This window comes from Panthera pardus, unplaced genomic scaffold (genome assembly GCF_024362965.1).
Source record: "Panthera pardus isolate Hobbes unplaced genomic scaffold, ASM2436296v1 HiC_scaffold_2, whole genome shotgun sequence".
Classification (NCBI taxonomy): Eukaryota; Metazoa; Chordata; class Mammalia; order Carnivora; family Felidae; genus Panthera; species Panthera pardus.
In genome coordinates, this window is record NW_026526765.1 from 129,631,450 (window position 1) to 129,653,172 (window position 21,723).

At 54.6% G+C, this 21,723-nt stretch overlaps 1 protein-coding gene and 1 long non-coding RNA gene across 3 annotated transcripts; one reads left to right on the forward strand and one right to left on the reverse strand.

Annotated features, from left to right (window-relative positions):
* Positions 1-621: 621 nt before the first annotated feature.
* On the reverse strand, positions 622-16,020 carry PDLIM4 (PDZ and LIM domain 4). 2 transcript variants are annotated; one of them, XM_019422059.2, is made up of 7 exons: positions 15,832-16,017; positions 10,327-10,478; positions 6,488-6,566; positions 1,904-2,085; positions 1,536-1,699; positions 1,082-1,199; positions 622-937 (listed from the first exon to the last, which is right to left on the reverse strand). In XM_019422059.2, exons 1-7 carry the CDS (start codon positions 15,922-15,924, stop codon positions 733-735), a joined length of 993 nt encoding a protein of 330 aa, XP_019277604.1. In that variant the 5' UTR covers positions 15,925-16,017; the 3' UTR covers positions 622-732. The 2 variants fall into 2 exon arrangements, with proteins under 2 accessions (XP_019277604.1, XP_019277605.1); XM_019422060.2 differs by lacking the exon at positions 1,082-1,199 and having other exon boundaries at positions 741-937; positions 15,832-16,020.
* LOC109250896 (uncharacterized) lies at positions 7,017-21,050 on the forward strand. The gene is made up of 3 exons (XR_002073238.2): positions 7,017-7,322; positions 12,798-12,960; positions 20,513-21,050. It is a non-coding gene; the product is annotated as an uncharacterized LOC109250896 (long non-coding RNA).
* The last annotated feature ends 673 nt before the right edge of the window (positions 21,051-21,723 follow it).

Genomic DNA, 21,723 nt, shown 5'->3' on the forward strand with positions numbered 1-21,723 from the left:
CCGCCTCCTCGCCCCCCCTCCCCAGTCCCTCTCCTGACTCTCACAGGCCCTCCCCCAACACTCTCTAGGCGCGCCCCCTGGTGGGGGGAGAGGTGAAGGGGAAAGAAAAAGGGGTCGAGGAAAGAATAGTGGGCAGGGGGAGGGAGAGACACAGGAGAACGCCGAGAACGCGGAAGGTCAGGGGGCAGGTACCGCCATCAGCAGTCCCAGGGATTTCTACCCCCCACCCCCACCCCCCACCCTTCAGCAATCCCACCTGCAGCTGCTAGGGGCTGCCCTCTCTCTGCTGGTGGCCAGAGGAGACCCTTCCTCTCTGTGCTTACTTGTCCCATACCTCTGCACACACGATTCCTCTCTGTATAGTCCTCAGTTGACACCTTCTCTGACTCCACCCAGATCAGACCCCTTGGTGTGACATCAGTCATAGCACCCCAGATCGCACCTCCCTACTAATATAACTGCCCCTTGTGATTTATGTCTGCCAGCCATCTAGGCTGTGGCCTCCTTGAAGGCAGCACAGCACCTGTCTTGCTCACCAATGCACCCAGTGCCTAGGACATAGAGGCAGCACTCGGGAGTCATGGCCTGTGCTAGAGGGAGGCAGGCCAGGGCACGGACATGTTCAAGGCCGAGCTGAGGGAGTTTATTAGAGAGGCAGGGGGCAAACATATTTACACGGGCCGAGTGGGGGCATTAAAAGCAGAAGCAGAGACTGGAAGTTCCGGGAGCAGCTCAGACGAGTTCCACCTTGGCATTGGGGTATACCGCCACCACATCGTAGCCCTCCGGCGGCTTGACGCGAGCCTTGGCGTGGCTCTCACAGTAGAGCCGCTCGTCCAGAAAGAAGTAACCGCGCTGCTTAAGGTTCAGGCCGCAGTCGCTGCACATGAAGCACTCCGGGTGGTAAAGCTTGTCCCGAGCCTTGACGATGGTGCCCCTGATGGGGAGACGGGGGGGGAGAGGGCTGCTTCCGGCGACTGATTGACGCATTCGTGAGCGCGCCCATCCGGGGCCTCAGGGCCTCGGGCGGGGCCAAGGGAGTACCCGGGTCAGGGTGGGGAAAGCAGGGGTGTGTACTCACACGATGCCATGGCCACAGCGTGTGCATTCGGGCAGTCCTTGCAGGCCACTCAGCGGAGTGCCCAGCTTGCTGGCGGTGGGCTTGAGGTTGCGGGGGCCGCCAGGCCCGGGCCGCTCCCCTGAAAGCCGGAGCGCAAGTGGCATGAGCCAGGTGCAGAGGTGAGAAAAGGGAATAACTTCAGTTCTACGCGGTGTGGGTTGGGCCCTGCTTCAGGGACCACCAGCACTGCGACTGGGGATAAGGTTTGGAGGGCATGGGACCAGGGAATGTGACAAGGGTGGAGTGAGAATCAGCACTCACAGTTGCATTGAGGGGTGTGGGAACGCTGGGAGGAGACAAGGCAGGGGCAGATAGCTGGGAGGCAGGGCATGGGGACGCAAAGAGAGGGGGCGGAGCAATTCAAGGCAACTGAGGGAGTGGGAAGGCAGGTGGGGCAAGTTGGCAGGAGTCTTACCGCCCTCCCCAGCCTCTAGCATGCCCTGCAAGTAGCGGAAGGAGCCTGACTGCTTGGGCTCTGCAGTCAAGGGCTCAGCCGGCTCCCGAAGCATCCTGTACACCTCGGAGCCCAGGTCCACTCCGCAGTCTCGGCTCCGCGGGAGGCCTCTGGCTGGGTCAGTGCTGCGTGAAAAAGATGCACCAAGGGACAGGGTTGTGGTACCAACCTTCCCCTCTGCCAGCTCAGGGGTCTGGTGAGGTTTCATGGATCAGAGTGAAACCAGCTGAGACCCAGAGATCAAGTGTCAGGGGTCAAGATGAGATTTGAGGGATCAGGGATTAAGATGGGATCTGGGTGTGGCTTCAAAGGCCATCTCTCTGTACTACCTGTGAAGTGGAGACACATGCAGGGTGCTCATTTGAGTCATTAAGGTAGCCTCACTGTTGCTGCCATTGTGATGCAATGGGAGGTGAGATGGCTGCCCATAAGGAGGTCCCAGGCCTGGCCTGCCATCTTCTAGCCCAATCCCAGTGGCTGAGGGCCGCCTGCTGGTCGCCGGACTGCCATCCTACAAGAGAGAGGGGCCTAAGCATTGAAAAACCCTCTGGGGTAGTGTCTCTGGCCATTACGTACACATCCCACCCTTACCCTGTTATGCCAGGCCTTCCTAGATGTTGGCTGGTTACCCTGGCTCTGGCATCTCTGGGCTGTGGTGCCTGGACAGGGAAGGACTGAAACTTGGGACTGGTTCAACCCCAGCAGAAGTGAGAAATGACCATGGAAAGGCAGACACAAAAATCTGAGTGCCTTTAGATTCAACCTTGGCACATGAACTGTGTGGTGGTTCTCACCACCAGTGCCCGTAAGGGATAGTGTTGGGGTAGGACCATTCCAAGAAGCCTTTTAAGGCCAGTGTGACTGGAGCGAAGTGTGTGGCTTCCTTGCAGAGATGGTTCTGGTGCCAAGCCTTCTTACCTGCCAGAACTGTGCTGGGTACTGTATGGGCCCATAGTCGTGAACGTGAAAAACAAACTCCTGTCCTGCAGCCAGGAAGAGTCATCAATCATTGTGTGCCCAAAGCACACAGTGGGAGTGGGAGCAGACTGAGGCTCAAGGGTGTCATTGTGAGGTCAGCCCCCTTTAGGTCTGTACCTTTGCTTCCATTTCATGTTTCCTAGCACAATATGGGTGGATTTCTATAGGCAGAGTAGATGAGGGGCAGCGGCTGGGTCAGGGCTTAAGGATCCCCACCCCATCACCCCATGGCCAGCCTGGTGCCCTTGGCTGAAACATTTCAGGGAATGCCTTGAAAATGCCTCCTCAGCTCATGAGAAAAGGGCAGTATCTCCATAGGTGTGGATCTGAATGGGGACTGGGGATCTTTGTCCCTGCAGAGTCCAGGGCCATCTGCCCCTAGCTTGCAGGCACATATAGGTATGCACACTCTCACAAGGACTTTTACAGGCAAACACATGCACGAAGACAACACACAAGTGCCAGCCAGTCCACCAACATACACCTAATCACACATACACAGTCTCACATTCTCAGAGCCAGGGCTGGTCACCCTGGAGATGACTATAGTAGCCTCCATGGCTGGGATGAGATTGGTGGCCAGAGCAGTCTGACTTTAGGATAAGGAACAAGAGTCCAGACTATGAAGGTGGGTCTCAGCCTCAGCCTGGGAGATGACATGTAAATTTCTCCTCTGCTCTACAGTGGGGGTGGAGAGACTAGATGTTTGTTCTAGGGGGAAAGAGCCCATGCCAGACAGCCTCCAGCACTGGGGCACAGTGGAGGCTGCAGAGCTTTATCTTGACTGCCCCTGCTTTTTCTGCAGCCTCTGACCTGGGCGGGAGCCTGGGGAATGGGTGGACCAGTCACTGAGTGGGCGTGGTAACCCCATTTCCCCCACCCCAACAGTCAAAGGGGAGGGTCTCTCTGCCCACGTGGGCCCCCATCAATGAGGCAAACAGCAGTAGGAAAGCCCTTGTCCCCACTGGGCCGAACAAAAGCCCCTGAGAAACCTGAGCACTTTTGCACATGTGTCTGAAGGGCAGACAGGCAGGCAAGGCTGGCCTGGCCTATAATGGGGACCAGATGGGCCATGGGCTGTGGGGGCAGGGCTGAGCCTGGTATGGAGGAGGCTTCAACAGGAAGGGGAGTCAGAAGGTCTTGGAGGAAGGAGGCCCTCACTCACCCATCAGGGTGTGGGAGTCCATGCAGGGTCATCAGAGCCACTGCCCCTCCCACGGCCTCCCATGCAGCCGCCTCTCTAGGTATGAACTCAGTGGTTAGGATACACATGGTGACCTCAGTCTTTGTTTGAGTCCCAGCTCTATCACCTCTCTGAATCTATTTCTTCGTCTGTGAAATGGGGAATGTAATGGTATCTATATCATAAATTCCTTGGGATAAAATGAGACAGTTGCATACAAAGCACTTCACATACTGCCTGGCACACAGCAAATGCTTGTTGAACAAAGGGCTATCGTGGGCATTCCTGAGCTCCTCTTCCTATTCCTGGTTTCCCCCCTCTCTGTGCTGGTGCACTTGGTACCATGTGCTCCTTCTCTCTGGGTATCCGTCAGCTGTTGATTTGGTTCTTGAAGCCTCAGTGGGATAATCAGCAGATTGGGAGTAACTGCCTGCTTTCTCATCAGCTCCCACATGAGTGTGGTCAGAATCTGGGACACTCAGCTTGGATGGAAGTGGGTACTGAATCCAGATGAGCAGGTAGAACTTCCTAGAGGCCAAACTCCAGCTCTCTGCTGGTCTGGGAAGAACAGGCTGGTGTGCTAGGGCTGCCTGCTCTGCCTGGCTTGCCTTAACCCATCACCAGGTTCTCAACTTAAATGGCATCCTCTCTGGGAAAGCTTCCGTTATCATAATCCTTTCTCAGCCCTGGGCTGGACCACATGCCTCCTGTGTTCCCACGTAAGGCCTGAAGGAAGAACGGTCTCTCTCCTATAACCCTGCATGACCTACATGACCTATTTGCACTCGGGGGTGCGTGCCAGGGTACCTTGTGCTGGTCTCAGGGCCAATTGTGGTTTTCTCCTCCTCTGATGGCTCTAGCTGGGCCCACCCGCTCCCCACTGCAGGCGGAGGATGGGAGCACTTTGGGGACAATGAGCCCTGTGTCTGTGTTACTGAGGACATAGCCCTGTGGGGGCTGGATGGGGGTGTTTCTGTTGCCACCCACGGAGCTCATGACTTTTAAGTACAAGGGGCGGGCAGCAGCTGAGGGGCAGCCCCGTTGCTTGTAGAAAATTCCTTTGACTCCAGCCTGAGCCACTGGCAGCCTAGTCCTCAAGGAGGTCAGAAAGGGAAAGTGTGGGGGCAGGGCAGCTGCTCTTTGGCCCCCAAGCCCACCTGCCCTGAGCCTCTCCTGAAGGACTGAACAGAGCTGAGCTTCAAATTCCAAAATTCAGACCCTCTTGTTCTATCCATCCTGCACTCACATGTGAGAGCTGGGCCTCACATATGTGCCAGGGGCCTACACTGTGCTGCTGCCTTCCCCCGGTCCACGTCAAGTCTGGTCAATTTGTCAACCCCTGCCTTCCCCTGGCACCTCCCCTGAGGTCCAAGGGACTACCAGGGCAAGCTTCGGACACACAAGTGTGGCCATGAATCTCTGCAGGAACAGCTGAGGTCCTGGAGAAAGGAAACCGAGAGAGTCTCTGTGGTTCTGCTTTATCACCTCATCCCTTGCCTCTGCACTCCCACCTAGGAGCTTTCTTTTTTCTGAACCTATGATGCACAATCTCACTTCTGGGCCTTTGTGGTTCCTCATACACCTCCTTTCTCCATGCCCCTTTGCCGGACTTATTCTTCCTAGTCTTTCAGATCTTGGCTTGGATACCCCCTCCTCCAGGGAGCCCTCTCTGAACCCTTGGGTGACTAATGTGCCTACTTTGGACTCCTTTGGCCCTGGCTTCTGCCATCCGAGAATTGCTAAATGCCTCTCCATTTTCAGAATGGGCACTCCCTGGAATGTAGTAAGCATCTGGCCTCAGAGATTCCAGCAAAAGCAAGGTAGGGAACAAATATCAGAGCAAGATAAGGACTGGGATACGTGGTGAGGGAGAGGCCATAGCGGATCCTTCCTTCTATATAGTGAAGCCTCTGTGGCGAGAAAGTAGAATAAGCAGGCCCAGGAGGCCGTAGCCCCAGATGCTGAGTCCCACAGCTCTGGCACCATCAAAGACTAGTCCTGCTCCACCTGGTCCAAACTCTGTGGCCCAGAGATGTTGAGGTGACTCTGGATACCTCAGCCCTGTCCACTTGGCTACCCCTCAAGCCCATGGCAAAACAAGCCCTAGAGCAGCTTCTCCTTGCCCCCCTCCTCCACTTGAGGACAGTATCATAGCTAAGAGTCCTATCATACGCAGAGAGGTGACTGAGCAGACTGAGGTCTGCTAGGTGCAATCACAGGCCATCCAGGGGAAAACTGTAGTCTTAGATAGGGCAAGGAAGTGCCTTATATTCTAAAGTCAGTCTTCAGGCCTGAGTTTGGCTCTAGCCAGGCATCCAAGGCTAAGATGGGACAGAAGAGAACCTAAATAGTCTGAAGTCACTCCACGGCTCAACGTTTCCCTCCACCCCAGCCCCAAGCCTGGTGACTTCCTCTTGGTCTGGCATCACTAGGCACCAGAGTAAAGCCCGGCTGGGTGAGTAGTAGGGTTGAGCCAAGGCCTGGCCCCGTTCCTGCCCATTAGAGGTCCCTTTGTCTCAGAATCTAGGACTGCCTAGAGTATAGACAGAGCCCCCAGCAGATGCCCATCACCTGGGGAGCACAGGATGGGGTACAGACATGGCCTAGAGAAGTCTGCTGCTTCAGTCTCTGGCCTGGGCATATGAAAGCCATGGTGAAGACATCTAGTGCAGTTTAACCCATAGACCAGGCCCGGCCCCTCTGCCCTGGGCTCGCTCTGAACCAGGCCAGGCCAGGTGGTGTCCGTACATACCTGGGCCTCAGGGTCAATGTGGATCCTCTGTGCCTGAGCCTTGTCTTCTGGGGTACTGGGCCAGCTCCTGCCTTCAGGCCTGTGGCAGAAATTAGAATGGTCAGATATGTTTGCTTAGTGTGCCTAATATGACTGGGACCAGGTCCAAGAGGGGCTGGGCTCTGGACCCAGAGCCCCCCAGGACCAGGACTGGCATCGGGCACGGCAAAGGACACCACTGCAGCACTTGCCCCTGCACCAGAATGGTGGTCATTACGGCAGGAGATAGAGCTCCAGGTCAGCCACCCACTTAGGGTGGGGCTGTGTGTTCTTTCCCCACCAGCTGCTCCATGCCTTTCTGGTCTCATTCCCAGGGAGGATGCAACAGAAGCCCTGCAGCTTCCCCACTTTTTTCACCCTCTCTGTGGCCTCAGCATAAAGAGGGCGAGCTCATAGCAGGGCGAGCCAGGCCTCACACATTGATCAGCTAGGAGCCCATTTACTTATCCTCTTCCATCCAGACCCTCTGGCCTGGCATGGAGGTCAGGCATCCATGGGCTCTGGGGGAGGTGAAATAAAGGCTTTGAGGGGTGCGCCTCCCCTCCTGCTGCAGGCAGAGTCATCACCAGTGTCTGCCCAGCCCAGATGGGAAACAGGCCATTAGGAAATTCCTGCTTCACCATAGAAACCAAAAGCCAAACACCACTCAGGAGGGAGAAAAACATCATAAACCTGCCATAAGCAGGGCAGGCGGGGCAGGCAAGGCTGAGAAGCTATGGGCCTGGGGCCCAGTCCTGCCACTCAGTAGCCCTGTGAGGAGGCAGCTCAGGAGGGTGCCTGGACCCCAGACTGACAGGTGGGTGTGAAATGAGGCAGGTTACACCAATAATGTCCCCTCTCACCTCAAAAGGCATCTGGGTGCCTTCCAAGGTGTCACCACTGGGCCAGCAACTCAACTCTCTCTCTGTCCCCCACCCAGTGAAGGATTTTAACTGTCTACACCTGTAGACCACACTTACTCTATATTTCCTCACCTTTGCCCATTCCTTAATCCCCTGCAGACTAGCCTTTCTCCCCCACAGCCTTTTGCAGCCCTGTGGAACCAAAGCTCTGCTGCCCCGGGGCAACACCATCCCCACTGGCATCTGGCCCCAGCCCTCTCAGCCTGGCTCCCAAGTGACTGCCCTAACCCACAGCTCTACCCATGGCCTCCACCCACTCAGAGCTCTTCTGGGATGAATCTAGGACATCTCATGTGGCTATATGGCCTATACTTCCCTGAGGTTCTGCCCAGAAGAGATTTTCAAGCCTGAGGTCCGAAGGTCAGAGTGCACAAAGTACCCAGAGCCAAGAGTGTGGCCCAAGGCATCATATCAGAATGAAGAGCTTATTCAATCTCCATTCCCAGGCCTTCATGTCCAGCTGGACAGGTGGCACCATCTACCATCTCTAAGCAAATGATAGCCCAAGTGTGGGCCATGCAAATGCATCTTGTAACATACATAATGGGCAACACAGACCCCACCAGAAGCCCAGGGTTGGAACTGATGCCAGGAAGGTCTGGGCCTACAGAACATGTCCAGGAAGTGTGAGTTAGCTTGGATTGTTGGGATAACTGGTTCTGAGTTCTAGACAAAATAAGCATAGCAGGAAAACTGGGCCTTTCTTTCACTTTGCATCCTGTGGAGAAGTCTGTGGAGGATTAGAGCCCTCTGTACACAAGAGGATAGGTGGTCTGGGCAGAGCTCTAGGGGGTAGGGGCACAGAATAGCTCCTTCCAGCTAGCTGACCTGGTGGATCCTCCACAGAACCCACATTGAGGGGGTCTTTGGGGCATAGGTCCTGGCATAGCAAACAGGCTACAGAGCAGGTTCAGAAGCTTACAGGTGAGATGGTGCCCAGGAAAAGAAATTCTGACCCAAAGGGTCGTGGTGGCCTTTGTGATCGCCCAGACTCTGCATGTGTGAGAAGTGGAGATGGGAGCTGGAGGACAGGACCCCAGATTTTCACCCTGAGCAGACCCGGTGTGTCATAAGCATTCAATCCCCAAATCACAAGACGGTCCCATTTTGGAGTTAAGGAAGCGGAGAGCTTTAAGATTAAGTGATTTAAGATTAAATCACTTGCTGGAGGACCACACAGTTCTCAAGTGCAGAGCTGGGGTTTGAACCCAGATCTGTGATAGTAGAGAATGTGCTCTCACCTGCTCCATGGCCAGGCAGCATTTGGAGGCAAGGTAGAACAGATCAGGGGGCCCCTGGCTCCACACATGCTTGGCTTGGAACAAATGAGCAGGGATGAAAGGAAGGAAGGAAGGAAGGAAGGAAGGAAGGAAGGAAGGAAGGAAGGAAGAAAGGGGGACCTCCACCCTGCCCCCACCCTGCTGCCCTCCCCTGACATCATTCCCTCTGGGAACCTCCTGACTCAGGCCCCCTATAAGCCTCTGCTGCCTCCCTCACCCCACTACTACCAGGGCTTCCCTTGTTTAGCCATGTAAAATCAAGGCCGGAGGTGAGTCAGGGCCCAGGAAACCAGCCAAGTGGGGCGACCACAGAGGCTACTCGTGGGCAGAGCAGTGCTGATGTTTTCCCCAGCCAGACTGTACCTCAGTCTGGGAGAGGGTGATGAATGTGGTCCTTCTTTAGGGAGAAGGAAACCCAGGTTCACAAAGGTCATCTGGTGTACTTAAGACCCCAAAGAGTCTGGATGAGAACCAGCTCTGCTGAACTTTCAGGCCAGGGGCTCCTTACTTTGGACCAGGTGGAGTGTACAAGGCCTTGGACTTGCAATCAGCTCCAAGAGCACAGTCAGGGGTCCTGACCCCAACCTGGACCCAGACACAAATGGATACTATCTCAGAAGCCTTCCTAACATGTTTAATGGCTCTCAGCCCTACCAGCACTAAGGCATAGTTAGCCGTGTTGTGGTTTGGGGAGGTTTTGCCGACACACATCCACAGGGGGTCATGGAAAGTCCCTGTTAGCAGTGAACGTGGCAGAGCTGAACAGTTATGTCTGACTTCTCTGAATCCAAGCAAGACAGAGGGCAGGGAGATCCCACTCAGCCAGGACCTGGCCAACTGCCTTTAGAGCTGAACAAAGACCTAGGGCCTGAGTAAGGCTGTGAACACCCCAGGTGGACTTTGCATCCTAGACCATTTATAGGGTACAGATGGGGCTTGGTGATCCCCAATCCTCCCTTCATGTAGGCTGGATGGCATTACATAGTCTACAATACCGGATTTAACTGGGGCAGAGGCACGGGCCATAGTGGGGACAGCCGAGGGTAGCCACAGGGTGGTAGGAGTGGTTAGCAGCCACTCCTAGGAGTGAGAGACCTGAGGACAAATTTTGCTTCCTCACTCCCTTGCTGTGTGACTTTAGACACCCTCTAACCTTTCTGAGATTCAGCTATCTCATCTGTAATACGAAGACTATACTAGGTTTTATCTTATAAGGCAGGTTTGAAGGTTAAATGAGGTGTTGGACAAGAAACCACTTTGAAATGGTCATCAAGCAGATCACTCGGGTGGAGAGAAGACTGAAATCATTCCCCTCCCCAGAAGCCACCCAAGGTCTTATTTCATACTTGATTTGGGCTGCCTATCTCCTTCCCATAAGTCCCTCCATACACTTCCATCCCTGAGCTAATAGGGAGCTTCTTCCCTTCTTAAGCCACTCCCGTCTCCAAACAGTGCCTGGCAGGCCCCCAGGAAAGCACTACTTCTGAGGACCAGGGTGCCATGGAGCTGAGGCAGAGAGACTGTGTGAGGTTCAGCTCTCCCGTGACACTGGCCATTTTTAACTTACCCTCCCCTTAAATCCCCCCCATCATCCTGGCCCAGCCTGCCCTGTGCATACCTGCTCACGGAGAGTATGAGATGGTCATGGCAGCCCTTGATGCGGTTCTGCGCCTCCAGGTGTGTCATGAGCTCTGTGCTCTCACCATTGATGGCCTGGATCAGGTCTCCAGGGCACAGGGCGGCCAATGCAGCCTTGCTTCCAGCATGGACCTGTAGGTGGACAAGCCAGATCACTGGGAATTGGTCATTGTGTGGCCTTGCTGCAGTCTCTGCTCTAGAACCCTTCCAACCTCAGAACCTGGGCTATGTGGCCCTCCTGCCAACATGACCTGTGGGTAGGCAAGTCAAGACACTGGTTAAGTTCCCATGTGGTCTGGCTGCAGCCTCTGCTCTAAACACTCCCAATTCTAGCACCTGAAGGACTGGTGGGGTGTGAGTGCATAAAAGAGGGGCATATAAGTGAAGGCATATAGGACTAGGACGGTAGGATGTCACTCTTGTAGCCTGCATATGTGCCCAAGGACATACAAAGGACACACAGGGACACATGTGCTCCCAGATACATACAAAGCATGGACGTGTCACAAATACCCTACATAGACAGTGCCCTACCCAGAGAGACTGCACAGAAGCCCCTTGACCTGATATTTCCTAGTGACCTTGTCTCCCTACTTGTTTCCTCTCATCCCTACCTCCCGCATTCACTTCTACCTACCCATACTCTGTCCAGGCCAGTTGAATATCCAGGCTACTTACAGCTCCAGATAGTTCTCACCTCCATGCTTCTGCAAATGCTGTTCTCTCCACCTGGAACACTCTTTCCTTTGACCTCAAACCATAATTATCAGCTTACACCTCCTCACCTTCAGGTCTTAGCAGAGAGGCCATTTCCTCTGGGAGCTGGTTCTCTGGACTCTCACAGTACTCTGTGCACCCCCTTTACCATTTTGCTCCCCTAAGTGCCTCATTCTGGGTCTGTGTCACCACCTTTCTAGTCAAGTTCAAGGCCATCTACTTCCAGCTGCCAGTCTGCACTCCTGAGTCACAATTTCACCTCTACTTCCTCTGCAGGATAGACACTCGGGCCACTCCAGTGCCACTATTGACTCCAGTCAAATGGTGTCCATATATGGAAACTCTTACAATACTGGTCCCCTCATGAGAGCCATATGAGGTTGGGGAAAGGCTCACAGGGAGGCCTGAGTAAGGAGTCCAGGGGAATTCAGGCAACAGGGAACCCTTCGCCCTATCCCTGATTCCACCACAGCCTTTGGAAATAGACTTTAGCCACCCTCATTTTTTTAAATTTATTTAAAAATTTTTAATGAATCTCTATGCCCAACATGGGGCTTGAACTGGCAACCCCAAGATTAACAGTCACATGCTCACTGGAGCACCTGTGTGGCTAGGTCGGTTGAGTGTCTGACTTTGGCTCAGGTCATGATCTCACAGGTCGTGAGTTTGAGCCCCACATCAGGCTCGCTGCTGTCAGTGCAGAGCCCACTTAGGATCCTCTGTACCCCCCTCTCTCTTCTCTTCCCTCGCTCATGTTCTCTCTCTCTCTCAAAAAGAAATAAACGTTTAAAAAAAAGAGTCACATGCTCACCAAGTGAGGGACCCTGTAGGCACCCTCATTCTTACTCAGCCTCTCCAGTGGTGCCCAGTTCTCGAGAGCTGCCAGTGACCCTGTTCTTATTGCTGGGGTTGGGCGCTCCTGGAAGCCAAGCTAGGCTCAGCTTATCCAGCTTTCAGCAGTGAGTGGACAAAGCTGAGGTGCTAGCAGCTTCTTGGCTGGAGTCCTGATGCGGGGAGTGCCTAAGCTGACCTGCCCTGAAATATTTTTGCCCCAAGGAATATTTTTCTAGAGTATGACATCCTCAGCCAATAGACCACCATGAATGCTCATTCACAGGGCCTGGCACCTATACAAGCCTGTTCTCCTGGGGAAGCACCCACTAGGCATCATTCCACCCTCTACTCAAGGTCCTGCTCCAGGCCCCTATCCTTTATGGATACATGCTCTATGACATGGCCTGGGCTTTACCCATAACTAGTTCATGGCAAACTTTCAACCACCTGGTGAGACAGAGGCTGTTCTCATCCCTACAGATGAAGTAAGGGAGGCTTGGGGGAAGGGACACCTTGCCCCAGTCCCCAGTGCTGGAGAGAAGTATTCTTCTTCAGGGGGGTGGCTAGCTGCAGGATGACTCAGCCAGCACAAGGGGTGCATTCAGGCCCCTGTGGGTGGAGGAAGTTCTTGAAAGCAGGGGTGGCTGGGTCTCAGCCAACTCCATTAGCTCGGGGAGTTCTGGTCAGAGAGGGCATGAGGCCAGGAAACCATGACTCTCCCAACTGCCTTTATATGCATTGTCTCATTAATCCTCAAGGAAAGCCCATTTCTTAGATGAGGAAACTGAGGTCCAGAGAAGTGCAGGACACTCAATTGATAAATGGCAGAGTTAGGGCTTCATTCTAAGCCAACTGGTTCCAAGTCTTATCTATTAACCACTGTGTGATTTTCTCTTTCAGGGGAGAGACAGTGTCACAGGTAGAAAGATTGGCATGTATAACGGCTCGTCTGGGAGAGAGAGTAAAAGCAGGCTCCTGGGGTTGGAGCATCATTAGTGAGGAGACAATGGAAGAGAAGTCAGAGAAGAAGCAGGGACCAGAACTGCTGGCCTTGTAGGCCCAGGTGAGAAACTGGCATTTCTCCTGGGTGGTCTGGAACTATGGAGGGTTCTAAGCAGGGAAGTCATAGGACACAGATTAATTCAGGCCTATCCCTCTGACTGCTGAGTGCAGGATAAATAGACGTGGGGGTGTCTGGGTGGCTTAGTCAGTTAAATGCCCGAGTTTGGCTCAGGTCATGATCTCATGGTTCATGAGTTTAAGCTCCGCATCAGGCTCTCTGCTGTCAGCACAGAGCTTGCTTTGGATCCTCTGTTCCCCTCTCTCTCTGTACCTCTCTCTCTCTCTCTCTCTCTCTCTCTCTCTCTCTCTCAAAACAAACAAACAGTTTAAAAAAATAGAAGGAAGGGAGAGGGGAACAGTGACGTCAGCTGGGAGACTGGGGCATGAACCAACCCCCTCACCTGTAGTAGCTATATTTCCAGCCCCTGCTCTACTCTGCCCAGCCTAGATGCTGTGATGGGCTGGGAGTCACAGAGTCCAGTGCCATACTGTCCCGTCCAGTCACAGCAAGTTCCAGACAGGTCTGGACTCCTGGCCCTGCTCTGCTCCTCTGGATACACTCACTACCTTAGCTCCTCTGAGCCTTAGTGTCCCCATCTATAATGTGAGGCCGGAGGGAGTCCTTACTTATAAGGGCTCTTGTGAGGGCTACCTGAAAGAATCAAGGCAAAAAGTCCCCACAATAGGTTGGCCACATGGTGGTGCTCACTCCAGGCTCTGGTTGTTGGGGAGCTGGTACCAACACCCATTAGGGTGGGGCCTGGAATGCTATGGATGCCCAGCCAAGACCAGCAACCATTATAGTTCACAGAAGAAGAAGCCTTGGGCAGTGTTCTTGGGGGCTCCTTGAAGCTTTGTGAGCTGAGGTTGCAAGGCCCCATCTCTGCCAGGCACCCAGCCTCCACCCTGTCTGAGTGTGGCTGTCCCCACAGGGAGGTAGGTGGGAGGAGGCCCTGGAAGCATGGAAGGAGTTGGATCTTCAGCCCCCTTCGTAAGGACACTCCCACACATCATCAGTATCTGTAGACCTGCCCTTGAGGTACCTGTTGGGCAAGCTGTGGCCTGTGTTTCCTCAGCCCTGGAGATCTCCCTAGATCCCACTCAAACCCAGGCTCAGGCATCCTGGCTCCTTGGGTCTGAGCTGCTGCCACATGACTTTGGGGGACAAGGGGGGTTCTTCCTGGCAAACCCTCTCCCAGCCTGGCTACTTGCCTGCCTGCCAGGGACCTACATCCCTGTCAGCTCCAAACAAGGCCGCTGCTGCTGCTGCCACTGTGACGTGTGGAGGCCTTTCCTCCGCGGGCAGGCAGCCGCGTGGGCAACAGATGTCTCTGCTCCCTGCCGCCTGTGGCCGTCAGCCGCCGCCACTGAGCCTGTCAGCGGCCTCACGCCTAGGGTGCCTGGCCTGCTGGCTGGCCTAGCACCCCCACCAGCCCGCTTTGGCGGACACACAGCAAGACACACATGGAGACAGACACAGAGGCGCTCGTGTACACACACACACACACACACACACACACACACACACACAGCAGTGAGCCTCAGGGAAGTAGGAGATGAAAGGCTCCCGGATGTGTTAAAGGCCCACCTCACTCAGCCCCAGGAACCTGGTGGCCGTGGGGTAAGGGCAGATGTGGGAAGCCTCCCAGGACAGCTGGGCCTGCCTGTCACCCTGGCCCCCAGAAAAGGGATTCCACAATTCTATGCTCCACCGGGTGCCCACCCCCTCCTAGGAAGTGGAAAGAAGTCTCTGAAAGCCCAGCCAGCTTAGTCCAGCCTCCATGGAGAGAGGTGGCAGTAAGGTGGGGGAAAGTGGTTCTCAGTTTTCCTGACACAGGCCCCCAAAGATCAGAGCAGCCTGTGTGGGGATAAGGGATGGCCCTCAAATGGGCCCAGGGCCCCTCTGCTCTTCCCTCCAGACTGAGAGCCTTCAATGGCAGGATCTCTGTTTTGTCCTCTTTTGTCCCCTAGTCTGGGACCCCAAAGGGCAGAGTCTGACTCCCCTTTTTTAGCCCTTCAAACTAAGGGACCCCAAGGCTGGGCCAGGATCCTGTCTCACCCGGATTGGGTACCCCTTCTGACAGGGCCTGAATCCCTTCCTTTGCTCCTCTTCCCTCCTCAAATTAGCCACCGCCCAGGATTGTGCCCTCTCCGCTTTCTCCTCTGTCCTAAGCCTGGGGTAATGCATAGTCCTGGAACCTTGAGGAACTGGGCTGAGGCTATTCTGGCCTCTGACCTTGTGTTGTCTTGTGGGCAGGGGTCTCACATCCTCACAGTAAGTCTCCCCTTTCCCTTCCCCTGGAAGCCCTGAATTCCTCCTGGTCACTTCCCTATAGGACAAATGAGGTCATAGATGAGAGTCTGACCAAAACTAGAGTGAGGAAGTGGATGGCTCTTTCTCTTTTCATATCCAGAGAGGACTCCAGACCTCCCTGGGGTCACCCAGCTCTGCTGGCAGGGACCTTTGTTAGGAGAAGGGGGCTCTCAGTCATTTCGCCCCCAGTCCTGACTGGGTTCAGGCTAAGCAGCGTTTCTGGGCCTCTGTCGATGGGTCCAGACCCCTGGCCCACGACTGCGGTCCTTCCCTGGCCTGCAGTCACTCCCCCAAAATGAGACCAGCAGGGACGCTGGTGTGTGAACAAGGGGGTGGGGATCCTTCGAGGGACAGGGCAGGCAGGCCCAGCGGGAGAGAGGGGGGGGCGGTTGGGGGCCCACACTGCCATGCCTGGAAGCCTCTAGAGCCTGTGTGTCGCCCTGGCCATTCCTTGGCCTTCGAACTTCAGGGACGTCGGGGATCTGGGTCTCGAGTGGACCGCGAGGGCAGGGTCTCAGATGGAGGACCTTCCCGCCGCCCCGTGGCCATCAAACTCACCCGCGAGATGGTGAGGGGTGCGCTGAAGTCCCGGCCGCCTACTAGGCGGAAGCCCCAGGGTGAAGGGCCGCGCAGGGTCACGGAGTGGGGCATCGCGGGCCAGAGCCGCAGCCGGAGCCGGAGCCGGACACTGAGGAGCCGCCGCCGCCACCGCCGCCGCAGCCGCCGCCTGGACGCCGCGCCCCGCCCCCGGCCCGCCCGCCCCCGTACTCCCCTCCACCCGGCCCCCGCCCCGGCTCCCCGCGCGCCCGGATTGGCCCCGCGGCCGGCCCGCCCCGCCCACTTCGGGGGGCTCTGAGGACCCGCCCCTCAGTCCTGGCGCCTGTAGCCCAGCACCCCCGCGGGGTTCGCGGAGACCCCGGGACTCGGGCAGCCCCGACGTCAGGGATCCTGCCCTGGCCTCGCTCTGAAGTCCGTGGCCCCAGCGCGGCCGCGGAAGGTCAGGCACAGGCCCTTTGAAGTCCCTTCTACCGGCAGCGCCCCAGGCTGCGGAGGGATGGCGGTGGGGGCCGGCCCAAATGGGGGATGGGGCCCTGACTTGCTCAGAAAACTCCTCAAGGTCCTGGCAGGCAAGGCTGCCTCTCTGTTCCTCCGTGCCAGGAGGGCTCTGAACAGCAAGCATTGATGGGCAGCCTTCGGCCTTCGGCCTGGCCAGCGACACAGACCCAGGATGACAGCAGGCGCTGCCTGTGAGTGAGAGCAGGGAGGTACCCAGCCTCGTTCTGGGAGGCTAGGAAGTCTGTCTGGAAGAAGTGGGCCCTGACTTGACTCTAGAAGCAAGGTGGCCTCTTGTCCTTCTAGGCATCTTTGCCTGCCCAGGACACTCCTTCTCCAGCTCCCCTCTTCTTCCAGGCCGTCTCCCTGGCTGCACAGCCTCTTCCCCTCCTTTGCAAGGATTTTTGTTTCCCCAGGCTTCCTAGAAAAGGAGCAGCTTAGGGTGGTGGGATAGTAGCTGCACCAATGCAGGGGAGTGATGTATTTCAGGGGCATGGAATTGGGGGTGGCCCCTCCCTTGAGGCCCCCAGTGCTGGTACTTTCTTCACTCTGAATCACTGTCCTCCAGGGATGTCCGTGAATGGCCTTTGCAGGTATCATGGCTTGGCCAGAGTACACCTACTACCCTCTGGCTCCCCTGGACACTTTGTGTTTGGCTACATCAAGGCAACACTGTTTCCTTCTCCAGGTTCTACTTTAGCCATTCTTGACAACGGCTCTGTGCCCTCAAGTTTTGGTAAGGACTCTGCCCTTGGAGGAGGCTAACAGGCTATGGGGTGAGGTGTGTCCATGGGATCTCTTAAAACCCCCAAGAAGGAGGGCCATTCAAGAGGCACAAACTCAGGGTAGTCCAAGGAATGGGGGGATGCCTTTAGGGTGGAACATGGATGCCTCTCTGGGAGGTGGGGTGCTGTTGTCTGTTCAGCTGGCAGAGAAATGTCAGTGGCTCATCCTGAAATCACTTCATTGCCTTCCAGTTTACTTCCTTTTTAGGGAAGCATATTTCTCCCTTCTAGAAGTAGCCCTCTTGAATATGACTTTCCTAGCCCTTTAACATTTGGTCAGTATAATTCATCTCTGAGGGTGTCTATCACAGAGTTGAAGATGCGTGGAGGGTGGGGAGTGGCTCTTCTAGAATCTGTACATAAACTTGCCCATTTCATTGTGCAGTTTCTGGGTGAGTTCCAGAGTCCATGCCAGTTATCCCCCATAGTGGGTCTTTGATGACATCTGAGTCCCATTTCTGACAGTGCCCTCCACAGGACACAGCCTGGGCAGACTGTGCTCCTAGAGACTGGGGACAGGCCTTTTTTTTTTTTAAGTATATTTATTTATTTTGAGAGAGAGAGCAAGCCCAATAGAGAGGGGAGAGAGAGAGACTGCCAAGCAGCCTCCACACTGACAGTGCAGAGCCTAACACAGAGCTTGAACTCACGCACTGTGAGATCATGACGTGTGCTGCAGCTGGGTCAGACATTTAACTGACTGAGACACCCAGGCACCCCTAGGGGCAGACCTTCTTAAGAGCCACACTGTGGTTTCACTCCTGAGGTACCCTGTGTCCTGAGTAGTAGGTCAGACAAGCTGCTTCCAACCCGTCCCTGATACTTCCTCCAGGAAGCCCTCAGAATTTCATTTCACTCTTAATGGTGTTGTTCCTGGGGGGTGCTGTGTTACTGAATCCCTATCGTGTAGGGCACCATGTCAAGTGGCAATTATAGGGTCTGGGAGTCCTCTCCAAGGTGGAGATGGGTGGCAGCTGGATCATACCTCACCTCTGCCCTAGTGGACTTCACTTGTTCATTACACACCACCATAGGCATCTGTGTTGTTGGGTATAACCAGACTGTTCATTTCATGCATTCTCTATGTATTCAACAAATATGTACTGAGTGCTTTTCATATGCCATGGCCAGTGCCTGTCCAGAGCTGGGATCAAGGCATCCATGGGGGCAGGGGCTGTGTCTATCTTATTTATTTATGTTTCTCCAGCACCCAGCAGAGCACCTGGCACACAGAGTGTGTTCAAAAACATTTGCTATTAAATAGTATTATCATTGTTATAGGAACTATAATCTCAGCTCACCCCTTGGCCACTACCCAGAGAGAAGCATGAGGGGCCAAGAAGCAGGAAGACTTCTGCCTCTGCTGCCCTGGAGTCCGCACTCAGTGACGCTGTCCTTCAGGGGCTCCAAGTGGCTCAGGCATTATGCCCAGGTCCTCTGTGAACAGTCGGGTCTGTCCAAGGTCAGGAGAAACCACAATGCTTTTTCCTCAATGGGCTGGCAAGCTCCAGCAGGAGAAGCCTCTGGAAGATGCCCTTGGGGCTGAGGCGAGGGGAAGGGGGAGGGAAGTTCTAGGACAAGAACAACCTCAGACTGAGGGTGAGGCCAACCTAGGGAGTGCCCAGCGTAGGAAGCGGACCTGGGTGGGGGTAGAGTGAAGGTAGTGGAGCATCCCATGAGGATACCTTCCTGTGAGGTTGCTAGAGGTTGGTCAGAAAGCTCAGACCCTGACCCGCCCCATCCTGGTCCAGTGGCCATAGGTCTCTGGATGGAGTCTTGCCCATTCAGACTCAGCTCCTTAGGCCAATGCATCTCTTCCTGAAGGCCCAGCTCCCTCTCCCCAGTCAATAGTCTGGATTCCAAGGGGATTTAAATCCCTGAACGGGCATCCCCTCTTTACCAGACACCCAGTCCACAGTACTGACTGCTGCAGGGCCCCAGAGGACAGCCAAAGAAGAACCTGAGAAGCCCCCATTTTAGGGTGGCCTGTTTGACCTGGCTCCAGGCCCCATAGCTTCTGGTCACCCAGAGGTCTGCTCTCCAAGAGACCTGCTAGTCAAGACCAGGACTCTGAGAGTCTGTAGGATGGAGAGAACAGCAACATGTGGCAAGGCTGGATGAGGAGGGGCTGTACGGGCCTTCTGTAGGGCTAGGACTTGAGCCTACAGTAATAGGGAGCCTGGACAGGCCTGAGGCAGGGTTTGAAGGGCTCTGAGAGGAGCAGAGGCAGCCAGGAGCATGGACAGCAGGCACTATACAAAAGGAAATGTGGGGTTGTGTAGCCTGTGAGGTGAGCTGAGAGCTGAGGTTGACAGGACTCAGTCAAGGAGGCAACAAAGCTGGCCTTTGAGCTGTGTTTGGTGCCACAGAACATGTAGGGGAGGGTGTGCCTGTGACCAAGGGAGTTTCCCAGCTCTAGTTTTGTGCTATTTGATTCCCCCAACAAACACTTACGGAGTACCTGCTGTGTGTGTAGCCTAGACTTGATTAACTGGACTTGGAAGTGGGGTGGCGACTCCCCGCCCTGCTGGGTCTCCTCTGGGGGCTGAGAGCTAGTGTCTCCAGAGGGAGTCAGTCTCTGAGAGTCCAAACAGGGACAGAGCTGACTCTAACAATTGAAGCCGATTTCCTGGGTCTGAGCCAAATTCCATGACAGACACAAAAGCAGAACCAATTCCTGTTAGGAAACTGAGCCTTGGGGAGGGTGAGTGACCACCTCAAGGTGACACAGCTCCTAAGCAGTTCATCTGGAGCTTAAGACCCTGCCCTCGTGGCTTTATGCCATGCCTTTTGCAGCAGGGACTGGATGTGTCTGAGTCCTACTGACAACCTCCAACAGCACCCCTGTCAGACCTGCTTTGTGTCTATTTTCACAGAGAAAACCTGTCTGCTCTGGGTCCCAACAAAGGGGCTGCCAGGCAGCAGGGCAGGGGCAGGTTTACCCAGCTGGGCCCAGGGAGGCCCTGGCCCTGAGGCTTGGGAGTGGAGGGTGTTGGGAGGAGTGGCATCACACACAAGGGGGAGGCAGCAGACAGCGGGAGAGCCAGAGGGCAGCTCAGCCAGCCCAGGCAGGGAAGTGACAAAACAGGCTGTTGGCGGTGGCAGTGAGATTGAGTGGGATTGAGTGTTGTGCAGCTGGGGCCTCAAGAAGGCAGCTTATAAAGGCACCATGGTTTTGCTCTGCCACAAGGTTACCTCCATTCTTACCTTCTATCCTACTTGTCATTCAGGCTCGAGTTGTGCAGGCAGCCTGCCCTAGATTACCCAGCCTCCCCTGGCACCAGATGGCTCAATTCTACCTGTATCCTCCATAGAAAAGCCCAACCCAGGGGTTCTTAGGTTTCCAGCTTCCCCTGACAGTTGAGGACTTCTATCAGCCAACCATGCTGATCTCTGTGCAGAGAAGGAGCCTCCTTTTATAAATCAGCTCCTCCAGGCGGAGCAGCAGAAGAATTGCGGAGCATGGACTATGTGCTCATTCTGTGCCTTGGAGACTCGTGGCTTTGGCCTGACCATCACCATGCTCTGGCACAAGCAGGGATGCAGGACCCTCCCCTTCTCAGATCAGGGAGGGAGACATGGCTGTCAGGTGTAAGGCTCCACCAAAGGCGAAGGGATAACAAAGAGGAAACAAGCATGGGGTGTGTGGAATCTAGATACTGGGGCTCCTTATACACACACCACCACTCATCTGTCAGTTTGAGACTCACTGCCTAGGCCTGGATTGGAGCCCCGCCCCAGTTCACATATTCACAGACTCATTCAGAAGTGGCCTTCCAGGGCACTTAGATCTCTGGGCTGAGGACCCTCCTCCTCTTCCTGACCTCTAGTGCTGATATCCAGGACCTCTTAAAGAGCTAGAGAGATCCAGGCCACTTCCATATCTCTAGGCTTCCAGAAACACAAAAATGAAAGTAAAGTAAAAATAGTGTTTTAAGAGTTATGGCCTATGTTGTTTATTTTTTAATGTTTATTTGTTTATTGTGTGTGTGTGTTGAGAGAGAGAGAGAGGGAGATAGAGAATCCCAAGCAGGCCCTAGTTCAGGTCATCATTTCAGGGCTCGTGGGATTGAGACCCAGACTGGGCTCTGAGCTGAAATCAAGCATCCAATGCTTAATGGACTGAGCCACCAGATGCCCCTACCTGGCCTATGCTGTTTATGCTTTGCTCACTTATTCAACAAAAATTTTTATTCAGTTCTACTTAATAAAATATTCAAATAGTTGTAGGAGCCTTTTATGTGTCAGGTACTGTTTTAGCCCTGAGTACTGCACAATTAAATGTTTGTAACACACACACAAAATGTACAGCATCATTTGTAGATAACTTCAAAGATTCAAATTCTAGGCTTCCTGGCCCACTTCCTTGGGCTAGACCTCCACAGTCCCCATCCCTCATGAATTTTATTTTTCATTATTTTTAAATTTTTAAAAAAGTTTTTGTTTATTTATTTTGAGGAAAACAGAGAGAGCACAAGTGGGGGGAGGGGCAGAGAAAGAGGGAGAATCCTAAGAAGGCTCCATGCAGTCAGTGCAGAGCTCGATGTGGGTCTCCATCTCACGAACCATGAGATCATGAGCTGGGCCGAAATCAAGAGTAGAATACTTAACC